The sequence below is a fragment of the Pygocentrus nattereri genome, chromosome 28 (genome assembly GCF_015220715.1).
Source record: "Pygocentrus nattereri isolate fPygNat1 chromosome 28, fPygNat1.pri, whole genome shotgun sequence".
NCBI lineage: Eukaryota > Metazoa > Chordata > Actinopteri > Characiformes > Serrasalmidae > Pygocentrus > Pygocentrus nattereri.
Genome location: NC_051238.1, coordinates 6233771 through 6246621, shown reverse-complemented (window position 1 = coordinate 6246621; position 12851 = coordinate 6233771). Strand labels below are relative to the sequence as shown.

Here is a 12851-nt window from a genome sequence, read left to right as displayed (position 1 = left end):
ATTGCAAAAGAAATAAGCGGAAGACAAAAACACCACCACACACTTGAAGGGGCTGATGTTTCAACACAGCCTTTAAACTTCACATCCACTCCTTTCCTGTTTAAAGAGATTTAAGTAGAAGTTGCGTGGGAAGATGGAGAGATGGTGAAAGAAGGGGATGGAAGAATAATCACAAATTAAAAGCCGCCCGTATTTACCTGCAGGATTTTCTGCAGCTGCTTGTGGTTCTCCACCACCAGGACGTTGGCCTGGCAGTTCTCAGCCACGTACTGACACGCCTCTGGAGAGTTGGTGGTGTAGATTCCTACGGCAAACCCACTGCAAGCACAACACAAGACTGCATGAGCCACGGACTAAAACACAGCACCGATGGATTCGGTCACTGTTGATTTAGAGGGAACTAACACTTTATCAGGAATTATAATGCAGAATGTCTTTATCTGTTCAGTTTAACGGGTCATAGCATTTCCACAGGACACAGTGTGTCTTAGAAAATCAACAAAGCCTTTCATTTGACCAGGGGCACAAACTTTTGCATATAATCAACCAACCAACCTTTGTTTCAACACAGAAGTACAGTGAACTTGATCCGTTTACAATATGGATCAGCCCTGTTCTGATTGGCTGCCCTACATGTAGCCAGGATGAAACCTTCACTTGCCCTAATAAATAATGGTAATGACGGCCTCTACTGCAGCAATACTTTAGTGGCCACCACAGAAATATGTGTGCAAAACTTTGCAGTCCAGCAGAGAAGCCCTGTCCCGAGTTTAGACCACTCCCTCTGAGGCAAACGCAGGTCAGTGACTTTCGAGCAGTCGGAGTTGACTGGCTTGCCGGAGAGCACATCATTACAGCCTGTTATCAGTAGAAAAATACCTTTCGGTCATAGTTTATTGTAGTAAAGCTCAACAAATCCCTTCTAGTCATCACACGACACGGTCGGGGACCATGTACAGATTATTCGCCCTGACAAGCAAAGCTACGATGGGACTGTTTTTCAAACACATGCCCTGTTTCTTCTAGTGAACTTCAAACTACTATGAAGAACAGAGCTGCTAATTACTGTAAAAGGACAGAGAAAGCTTTATAACATCAACAATTACGTTTTAATAAAATGAATGTCCAGAATGTCTAATAAACTCTCAGAAAAGGTACTAAAGTATCACTGGGGTGGGACCCTCATGGGTACATCTCAGTACCTTCAGTCAGGGATCATAACTGAACCCTAATCCACTGAAATGATGTGTTCTAAGCTGTACTGACTCCACTCCTCCCGCCTCGCCTCCAGGACTTTATTCTACTGCTCTGTTTTAAAACATTCGGTTATGAAAAGGTACAAATACCAACTTTTCACCTGGAGAAACTGATTTAAGGTTCACAATCAGACCTTAAAGCCACTGCTGGAGCTTCGAGGGAACATTTACACTGTTTGTACCTTGATGAATGAAAAATGTCCCTGCACAGAACCTTCATTTCTAACAGTGTATCTGAAAAAGTGACCAAATTTTAAGGCAGATAAGAATAAAATAAGAGACACACTGATTATTTTTATTATTTTAGGGCCAGCTACAATTTGTTTCCAGCAAAATTGGCCGGTGGTTGTTTTTTAGGCCAAATATGAAACACGGCAGCATATTCTCAGTACTTTATTAGTCAAAGGTGCAACATTAATAAAACTACTTGCTCTTTTGATTTTTAATCAGAAAGTCAAAACAGCAAACTGAACGCTTTCTGACGTGCATTTGCCGCAAAACATCTGCTGATTTTGATCTTGGCCAAATCCAAATCACACATTGTAAAGCAAAACATAACTCATAATACCAGAAAGTGCTGAAAATAAGCTGTTCTCGAACAAAACAGCAGCAATTATTAAAAGGTTCATTTCAGTAAAATAGTTAAACGTGAAGATCGTAGAAATTTCCAAGTTTGGATTCACCGATTTAATGATGTCAGGAGGCTCAACATATTCCGACATACCTGCCTGCTCTGCCGACAACAGGTTAGCCCTGCCCACTCGGGCTGAAATTAAGCCCAAACTGCTTTTGGAGTCAGACACACAGTGCAGCCAATCAGAACAGAGATCATTTACATACATCACTCTTAAAGGCACAGTAACAAAAACAGCCCTGTTAATACTCAGGAATAAAGAGTGGCTGTAAAATGGTCATGTAAAAATAAATGATGGTTGTTTTTGGTATAAAAAAAAAACACAAATTCTAAGTTTATTTAAGAGAAAAACAAAAACAAAAACAAAAACGAGTGACTGATGTGGTTCTAAACCCATCAGGGGTGTACACACCCACACCCACACGTGCACTAGCAGCATGTCAGGCAATCTGTGAAAGTGGTGCAATAAACAAAGCGTGCCAGTTAAGGTGTCGGACACAAGGCTCTGTGTTATGGCTACACTGCAGCTATAGAGCCATAAACAAGACACCAGGGCGAAGGCCGGCGTCTCGTACAGATAAACACCCACCCAGCAAAAATGGCTCCAATGTCAGCGATGAACCACTCAGGGGAGTTGAAGCCCAGGATGCCGACTCCATGGAAGCGCTCCAGACCAAGCTGTGGGAACACACAAAGCACACCATCAGGACACACGCAAGCACATGTACACATGCATTGCCCGGTCCAACGCCTGCTTCAGGGCTCCTTTCTCAGAGTCACACCAAGCAGATCATCTCCATCTCAAAACGGAGTTCTTCACATATTCTCCTGGGAAACTTCGTCACGTCACGCTCTTCAGGTGCTTTTTAAAGTTCTGCGCGTTTTTGGACTCTTTGTCTAGAAACCAGAAAACCTCCTGTCTCCAAACTCAAACTAACTTAGATCTATGAGGTTCTACCTGTGAACCAATCATTGCTTTGAATGCAGACTAAAGGACGCCGCACTCCTTAGTGAGGGCAGGACGAATGTATAAAACTTTATGAAACATGAAAACGTCGCTGAAGCTGCCCGACTTGTTCTTATTGTCAAGTTTTATAAATATTAAAGAAATGATATGATAAACATTTGAATTCACGGCGTTTTCAATACAACAAACGCGGATTTCATTCATTCATCCACCTTTTCTTTTCTCTTCCAATCTAAAACATTTCAGCTCCTTGGACTCAGATTTCGGGTAGAAAACCAATCCTCACGCTGCCTTTAGACTGACCTGCTACACTGACCTGCTGGGACAGTTCATTATGGGTGCTGTCTGACCTGAAGGAAGCTTACACTAATGGTTCTGACCTCTGCACTGGACAATATATTAAGCATTGATCTTTATACTTAATCTATCAATGCTTTTGAAAAAGACTGTTTGTCTAAAACAAGAAATAAAATTGGTCATAAAAATGTCATAGAAAGTATTGAATGTAACTTTCTGGTAATGCAAACACTCCGTTACATTAATTTTATGTTCTAAAACAAATTACAAGTTGAGAGAACATATGGTCACCCTATGTTAATCACCTTCTCCTGTATCAGTTATTTTCTTATAATCTGAACCATGTTTATTTCAGCTTGCCGGAGTGGTGATGACTCTCACACTCTCGCCTCGCCCCCTCCCTCTTTTTGTATTTAAATGACCCTTCGTCTCACAACCTTAAGGTGATACCATCACCGTCACCCCATCTCTACCCCTTACATCTCTGTTCATATCCCTGTCTACAACCCCTCCTTCCCCCTCCGCAAAGTCCTTTAGTTCCTCCTTCCCCCTCCGCAAAGTCCTTTAGTTCCTCCTTCCCCCTCCTTAGATTTCAATGTATACAAGATTCTTCCAAAATATCCTTGTTAGACTGCACCGCTGACCTGACTGGACTGGTGACACACTGATGACCAAGCTGTGCCCGTGCATGATGGTCTGCATGCATGTGAATAAGACTAGACTCCTGATCCTGCTGATCCGGTCAAACCTGAAAGACCTGGTAGACACCAAAACTGCCCCCATCAGATAAACAGCACTTAAAGCTTTCATCTCTGAGAGAGAGGAGAACATCAAGCTGCTTCAGATCTGAAAACATCCACAGGTGTTTCTGTCCATCCTTCCACTGTGAGAAGACCACTCAGCGCTGTAGGTGTGAAAGGAGGTGTAGACCAGTTCCAAAATACTCATTTATAGATTTGGTAGGGTTCTGATATTCTACATGTAGGATGACGGTCACGGTCATGTATAAAGAGACATATTCCACATGCCAGTTTTGCTATTTGGAATCCAAAATCTTTGAAGCTCAAGATCTCAAAACTGCTCAGAAGGCAGGGGATGGCCAAGAACGTCCACGGGGACGAGATACACTCAATATGAGATATGAGAACTGGTTTAGCCGCTATTACTGCAAACCTGTTATCTTCTGGAGAAACTGCAGTAGAGAGCACAAAAGATGCACAGATTCCAATTTATTCAAACACTAACCCTGTAGCTACAGCGCTGTGCAGCTCCGGTCACCTTTCACATTTCATTTCCAGTAAAAAGGCACCTAAGCACATTATTTAACACCAAGTGCTTACACAAAAAATACCACGTAGCATCAAAATGAATGCAAATAATCTTGTTCACACATGTTAATGTAACGTTCTCCTTCCTTATGCAAGTGAATGTCTAATCTCCTCAGAAATATCTTCAAAAAAATGAATCACTTGTACTTAAATGGCTGTTTAGACTGGAAATTGTGATGATGTAATGGTAGGGGGTCTCTGACTTTTGCTCAGCACTGCAGGTGTAGAACAATGGATCAGCCTCAATGGAAAGGGACCACCACTGGACCACTGCAGACCACAGAGCATATGGACCATTCTCAGCAGTGACACTGACCTGGTAGTTAAGATACAGGTCAGTCTGTATCTGTATCTGTAGACCGGCACCAATCTGGTAGGTGTTTCTAATAAAATGGCCAGCTCAGTGTAATAAACAGGGTCAGAGTAAACTAAGGAGGCCACACGGAGAGCAAATGACCAACGGAGAGCGTGACATCTGAACGGGCCAAGTGGAAAACCCACACGCCCCAAATATCCTCGAGCACATCTGCGCGTTTACACGTACACACACTCCTCGCCCCCTGTGGTTTCCTCCTCGGCCTGCGGCGGTCGTGGAGCTCAGATGCTTTGGGGGGGTTTGAGCCGTACGCACTTACATGACTCCTTACACAACTCTACATCTTCACAATAAGCACTTAAAGCCTGCGACCAGAGCCAGCCTGAGCAGCACGTTCCTCTCAGGGTTGACATTGTTCCCCAGTGGGTCAGCATGGCCGCTTTTAAGGTTAAACTCAGAGGTGGGCGAGAACACGGCGCAGGACAAGGTCAGCGAAACTAACACGGCTCAGCTCTGATCTAACCAATAGGAGTTCCATGGCCTCAGGCCTTTTTCTGAAGAGCAATGAGGACAATTACTGTGCTCAATACTGTGTATAATACAAAATGAGGCCTGCGCAAAAGTTATGGCACAGTGTCTTATTTAAGTGTGTTACCTGGAGAGCAGGTGGTCAAACTCAACCACTAAAAGGGCTTCCCTGACTAGCTATAAGGACATGGTTAATTTTATATTTGATTGTTTATTATTATTACCACTGTTTATTTCTTTTTCTTTATCTGAACTGTGAGGAGCGAGATCATGTTCCTAAGCCACACAGAGCACTTTCAGTCCAGCTATCCCTCCGATCGTGCTGCTTGTGCTGGTCATATGAGGGAAATCAGTCACAAGACACTAAAGTTATGTGCAAATTTATGCATTTGCACACATATTTCCCATTTCAATAGCCTACACTGACTTGTTTTTCGCAAAAATAAAGCAGCTGTAGAAATGCTTGTTGAACTGAATGAGTACTTTCCACTCTGCTGAATGAATCTACACAATCACCACGTACTGTCTGTGGAGAAGTGCTATATGTGGAAGTGTTATGGTTTTATCTCGTTCTTGTCCATAAATCATGGCCTTTTTACAAGTTACTACAACTCTATGGTGTAGGTGTGACTGGCACCCACGTTTACTGACGCCAGTAAAAAAAAAAAAAAAAATCTGTGACCTACAACTGCTGCTGGCGTACACAGTTCACATAACTGGACCTGGTCATCAGCCACTCATTACGCGCCACTACATCTCTCCTCTGAGACCAAAACAATCCTCTTATCAGGCGGGTTAGAGTATCAGTTCAGATAACACTGCTGTGTAATGAGGACAGATACAGCATCCACACAGAATTAAGCACAGCTCACTCTGTCAATGATCAAAGATATATACACACACACACACACACACACACACACACACACACACACACACACACAGCAGGTGTTGGGCGTGTGTTTGTGGGCGCTCACTTTGAGGAAGCTCTTGGCGGCGGTGCGGCAGGCCTGGTAGTACTCGGTGTAGCTGTATTTTTTCCAATGCTCTCCGTCCTTCCAGCCGAGCGCCATGTAGCTGCCGAATTGCTTCACGGTCCGGGTGAAGGCCTGGTGCACGGTGACCGGAGGCACAGCTGCCGGACCCGAATCGCCCATCCTCAGCTTGACCTCGCCTTCCCTTTGCACCGTCCACAGCGCCGACTCCGACACAGGCAGAGACAGAGAGGCTGGACGTTGGGCACTGGCTGCAGGACACACAGCAAACATGAGTTTAATAAACAACCCAAACCAACATAAATTCATATTCATAATCGAGGGTCTCCGTGTTAGCTGAGCGCTTTCTCTTGAGAAGTGGGAGTAGTGGGATGGGGAGGTCAAACATTTCTGGTTAATGTTATTTTGCCCCGCCTGCTGGTGCACAGTGGAGGCGGGAGAATTATATAGTGAGAGAAGATTAACAGGAAAGCAAGAATTGTGTCTTTTAAATAATATGATGATCTGTGCTTAATATGACCAGAGAGATCAACTAACAAGGTAAAAAAATAAAAGGTTCATTTAAATATTAGGTTGATTTTCGGATCCAACAGCGAGTGGTTGCTTCTCGCTTCTGCTTATTAGAAAAGCAAACTGGGTGGTTAGTGTCGTGGGTGGTTAGTGTCGTGGGTGGTTAGTGTCGTGGGTGGTTAGTGTCGTGGGTGGTTAGTGTCGTGGGTAACACTTCTGCCTTCCATGCTGTCGACTGGGCTCCACTCCCTGCCTGGGTAAGCACTCTACACCTACACTATACCAATAAGAGTCCCTGGGACAGACTCCTAACACTACAGTTGCCTACCTGTGATAAATGATCAAGTCGCTGTGGATAAGAGCATCTGCCGAACGCCATAAATGTAAAAAAACATTAAACACACAAAATAAACTTTTGCACAGGCCACATTTTATGTTGCTTGCCCAATACGTTAAAATCAGCAAATATACAGTAATCCTGCCCTAAAATGTGTTCTGTGTAGAGCAGGGGTGTCAAACTCAACCACTTAAAGGGCCACGTTAAAACATCTCAACAAATCTGTGGGCCAGAAAAAAAGCTTCTTTTTCATATTTATTCAATGTTGTGCTATAATCCCAACTGGCCACTGTCTATTAAAATACACAGAAACGTCAGCAGTAAAACACAGAAGACCTTAAAATATTACATGAATACTTGAAACACTAAAAGTTTAAATATTCACAGGAACTCCGTCTTTAAAACCTACTGTTTGTTTGAATTAACCCAATTATTAATGAATTTGCAGTAAAGAAAAGATGCCAGTAGCCTGAGTTTCTGAGCTGCTGAGCTGAGAATTAGGCCCAGTCCCATTTCACGCCTCACCCCTACCACTGAGCCCTTAGCCCTGCGATTTGCGCGTTCACGTCTAGGGGTAGGGTGTCCTGGTTTGTGTTGAGATAGAGGGGTACGGCGAAGTGTTAGGGCTACATGGCTTTTAAAAAAAATGTTATCGTAAGGTAATGTTAGTAGTAATGTCTCGGTAGCTAGCTAGCTAATTTTTCCGTTCCACCTTAAATAGTCCAGCAGTGTGGATGCCAGAGGTGCCAGAATGTAACTGCTGCACTATTTAAGGTGGAACGGGAAAAATTTAAGAAGAATATCTGACTTCAGCTTCATATCACTGAAGAATTGGGGGTGGGCGATAATAAATATTGCCCCCCTCTTTGAAGGCGTATGACCCTTTTGAAAATCCTTTTGCAGGCCGAATTGTGTCCAGATCAGGGCGCAGGCCTTGTGTTTGACAGATGGCCAACATATCGTGGCTTATCGGCTGCACTCAGGTCAGGAGGAAATCTGCGAATTTCAATTAGCGCCAAACTATCAATTTAAATATCTTCACTTTCGTTCTACTGCTAGCAGAACCCAAGAGGTTCAGCACGAGGCTGTTTGTGAACGCGAGGCCGTCTCAGAGCAGAGCCAACACAGAACACTGACTCCGGAGGACCAAAGACGCGTAAACAGAGAGAAGCGATCCTCATTAAAGCTTAGTTCTTACTTCATGGGCTGAACTCTCACAGCCACAAGGCACCGGCACCTCTGATGCAATGCGCAGCTTTTAGAAGAAGGGCTACCAAAGTTCATTCATGCCTGCAGTCACATCCTGCACTTAAGTCCTTCTCAGCAATGTTACTTTATATATAAACAGGCAGAAAAAAAACAGCTGCTGACCTTCATTTAACTGCTGTTTAATCCAAACAGCTCGAGCGCTGTTATAAACAGGAGCATCCTAATGATTTAGAAACCCTGAAAGGATAACCCCAGTTATTTTTCTACATTTCTGCTTAATTAAACGGTTAAAGTGTAAACAAAGTCATTCAGAGTGGTTCGATGTGAAATGGTAGAGACACTTAATGAATTCGAATTGTCCACAGTGGTGCTGATGGGAACTGGACGTCTGCTGAGTTTAACGCCTTTAAAAACGCCTCTCAGATGCCTGAAACACTATGATTTTTAGATTTATCACTGTTGCTGCATCATCACACACACACACTCAAGAAAGGGGATTTAAGGGGCTTTTAACGTGGCGTGGTTGTTGGTGCCAGACGGGCTGGTCTGAGTATTTCAGAAACTCCTGATCTACTGGGATTTTCACACACAACCATCTCTAGGGTTTACAGAGAACGGTCCGAAAAAGAGGAAATATCCAGTGAGCGGTCAGTTGTGTGGACGAAAATGCCTTGTTGATGTGAGAGGTCAGAGGAGAACGGGCAGACTGGTTCCAGATGATAGAAAGGCAGCAGGAACTCAAATAACCAACCAACATCTCTGAGGAATGTTTCCAACACCTTGTTGAAAGTCTGACATGAAGATTTAAGGCAGTTCTGAAGGCAGAAGGGGGTCAACCTCTTACTGTACCTAATAAAGTGGCCGGTGAGTGTATAAATCTCCCCACTCTGAATGGCTTTGTTTACAGTCACAGCTACTGAATTATGCAGAATTTAATGAAATCTTGGTTTTAGGAAACCTTTAAGGTTGAAATCAACACAATTAGAGCATCAGCACAATGTGATACCTAACCAAAGTAGGCCAGACCCCACACCGCGTTCCAGTCTTCACTACAGGCCGTCTAAAAAACATGCTCAAAATTCAGCCGCCTCAGCGCCGTGACGAGCAAACCTGCAGGTCATGTGACCCCAGTGGCACGGTGACCTCATTCGGAGCATCCGTCCCCCAGTGTAAACATGACATTCAGCAGAGAGAGGTGGAAACGTCTGGGTGTTCACACACCGGGTGTTTATTCACTGTTTAAAAGCACACAGACAAACAATGGAAGGGCGGAAGTTTGTTCCCGAGGGCTGTGTGACCTTCACACCGCCGAACTTTCCCCGCCACCACCCGCAGTCAGGGCCAGGGACTTCTTCAGAATAACACTGACAAAACTAATCTTCCTCATTTCTAGTTTACATTGAACACTGAACAGGAACGTGATGTTTCTGAAAAGGACAAGAAAAAAAACGCGGCTGACTCTGACAAACTGCTCTTCAGAGCTTCATATTTATAGCATATTCATATCACCGTCATATGCAAATGTTTTAACTCCACCTTCCACATGAAATTACATGTCTGAAAAATAACATCCTCTATAGGGAAGAAACTTAAATATGGCATTTATGTGCTAATTGAGATTTATATATATATATACACACACACACACACACACACACACACATATTTGTTTCGTCTGAGCAAATTCTTGTATATTAATTCTCGTTTTTCCGTTTTTGACATATTGTGTGAGTTTCATGAAGGACGGACCAAAAGAAATGACCCAAAATTCTGGTTCCATTGACTTACATTAAAAGTAAGGTAGGTTTTTCCTTCTCCTGTACAGTTACCATTTTAGAGATACAATGTTTTGCTCCGACAGCAGTAACTGCATTAAAATGTGTAGATATGTTCTCTGTAGAGAACGTTAACCTATCTGCAGATCAGTGGTACGTGTCATTTGATCAGGCGTGCCCAAATATTTGCATATGACTGTAGGGTCCGTGAAAAATGGATGAACTTGCTTTTCTGAAACTCCATCTGAAAGCAGGTCACTTCTGCATTTGCAGAGATATTTAAAGTGTCTGTAACCTGTTTATAACAGATTAACTGGAAGAGCTGAGCGAGAAAGAGGAAGCTGAGCTGTATCAGGGGGAGTATCTGAATGAAGGGGGATGTGAGGGGGAGGGGAGGGGGGCGTTTCCCTTTCACACACTTCCTCTCCAGAGGGAAGTGGGGGTCTCAACCTGGAATCCACACATGCTGATGTTATATAAGCACATCTAGTCAGCCTCCATGACGGTGCACTAATCTTAAGACTGGGCTGAATAAGCAGTAAAGAGGGACTCTGCGTTTGAGCACAGCTCAGTGCAAAAGTTTAAACACCCCCCTGTCAAATTTACATGCTTTGGTGACTTTCTAGGTGAAAATGAGATCCTGTATGGAGATTACTGTACCATAGTTTTTGCACAGGCCACATTTTGCATGTTATTTTTTCTCCAATATGTTGTTTAACAAATAAACCACAATTGTGCATTAAAATGTGCAGGATTGTGTTCTCTGTAGAGGATGTGTTCACTTATTCACACCCAGAAAATAAATAAATAAATAAATAAACGACATTTTACCTTTTGCATACGACTGTATGTGTTAGTGGTGTGTTTGTGGTGTGTGTTAGTTTGTGGTGTGTGTTAGTTTGTGCCGTGTGTTAGTTAGTGCCGTGTGTTAGTTAGTGCCGTGTGTTAGTTAGTGCCGTGTGGTGTGTGTTAGTTTGTGGTGTGTGTTAGTTTGTGGTGCGTGTTAGTTAGTGCCGTGTGTTAGTTAGTGCCGTGTGTTAGTTAGTGCCGTGTGTTAGTTAGTGCCGTGTGTTAGTTAGTGCCGTGTGTTAGTTAGTGCCGTGTGTTAGTTAGTGGCGTGTGTTAGTTTGTGGCGTGTGTTAGTTTGTGGCGTGTGTTAGTTTGTGGCGTGTGTTAGTTTGTGGTGTGTGTTAGTTTGTGCCGTGTGTTAGTTTGTGCCGTGTGTTATGTGTTAGTTTGTGGTGTGTGTTAGTTTGTGGTGTGTGTTAGTTTGTGGTGTGTGTTAGTTTGTGGTGTGTGTTAGTTTGTGGTGTGTTTGCATATCAGAGAAAAAGAGTAAAGGTCTTCATGGTTTTAGTGTTACAGTGGGGTATTTTCAAATTATGCCAAAAACTGAAAAATGGCAAAAAAGGAGGTACGAAGTTTTCCTCCGACAGCAGCGATATGCTAAAATCATTTCACTGACAGACTCTTTAATGAACTCTTAGAAAACGATCAATCACACACACTCACACACCCACCTAGGGGCAATTTAGCATGCCCGACTGGCCTGACTGCATGTCTATGGACTGTGGGAGGAAACCGGAGAACCCGGGGGAAACCCACACACACACGGGGAGAACATGCAAACTCCACACAGAGAGGACCCTGGTCGCCCGGCCAGGGAATCGAACCCAGGCCCTCCTCGCTGTGAGGCGACAGCGCTACCCACCACGCCACCGAGCCGCCCATCAACTACTCAACTAAATATAAAATAACCTCCAGCACTCCTACTGTGAGGATTCCAACTAAACGTGGGGTGTCCTGGTACTTGCTTTGCGGTCAGACTGTAGCAGTAACACAGCCATTTACTGCGACTGACTTTTGCCAAAGACTGGATTTATTGATGAGCAGCAATGCAGTTTTATTAAAGGGCCCATATTCTATATTTCTGACTTTCACCTCTTCAGGGCTACTTATGACATTTATGAGGTTTAAGATTTAAAAACGGTCAATTTCTTTCTGCACATGACATCTTTTGCTGCTTCTCATCATCTACTCTAAGCTCATCGTCTACAATCATTTTTCTGCACCCTTTTCACAATTTATTTATCTGCTGTCTTTAAACACCGTAAAAACATTGAATATTGAAAAATGTCTTATAATTTCTGCACAGGCCACATTTTATGCTAGAAAACCAACAAAACGTCAATGGGCCAGGGACATAGACATTAATCCTGTTCTGACTGGCTGCCCTGTATGTTGCCTGGGTTAAACCTACTTCAGCATGAGTGGGCGGGGCTTATCTGCTGTAGGCTGAATGCCTGATATGCATAAATGCTTTGGCTCTCATGATGCGACAAAAACAATGAATTCAAAACAAGCGGCTTTGTTTTCCGCAGCTGAATTCCAGTAAATGGACCGCAAGACTATAAAAAGGATGATTTATAGTGCATATATTTACAAAGCGCATCAAAATATTCTCTTTAAAAATAAGAAACGTGACTGTTTGAAGGCTTTATGCCAGGTCATCATGCCGCAACCTCACCTGACTGCATGTCTGTGCTGCGCTGGGCGGCCGGGCTCTCCTCCTCTCTCTCGCAGGCCGTTTCCTCCTCCGATGACTCACTGGAAAGTAATGTGATGAAAAAAACAAAGATTAATAGAGACTGAAAGAAGAGAAAATCCAGACGTACCACATTCTGCAGCCCGACTTCACT

The 12851-nt window shown here is 43.5% G+C and overlaps 1 protein-coding gene across 2 annotated transcripts in view; it reads right to left on the bottom strand.

The window, feature by feature from the left end:
- Positions 1–12851, bottom strand: part of acsbg2 (acyl-CoA synthetase bubblegum family member 2) — a 43339-nt gene that overhangs the window by 11599 nt on the left and 18889 nt on the right. For both annotated transcript variants that reach the window (XM_017686464.2, XM_017686463.2), the window contains exons 3-6: positions 12680–12759; positions 6304–6572; positions 2480–2568; positions 198–318 (exon numbers count right to left, since the gene is read on the bottom strand). In XM_017686464.2, coding sequence (XP_017541953.2) covers positions 198–318; positions 2480–2568; positions 6304–6572; positions 12680–12759 — 559 coding nt within the window. The remainder of the gene's footprint in view (positions 1–197; positions 319–2479; positions 2569–6303; positions 6573–12679; positions 12760–12851) is intronic.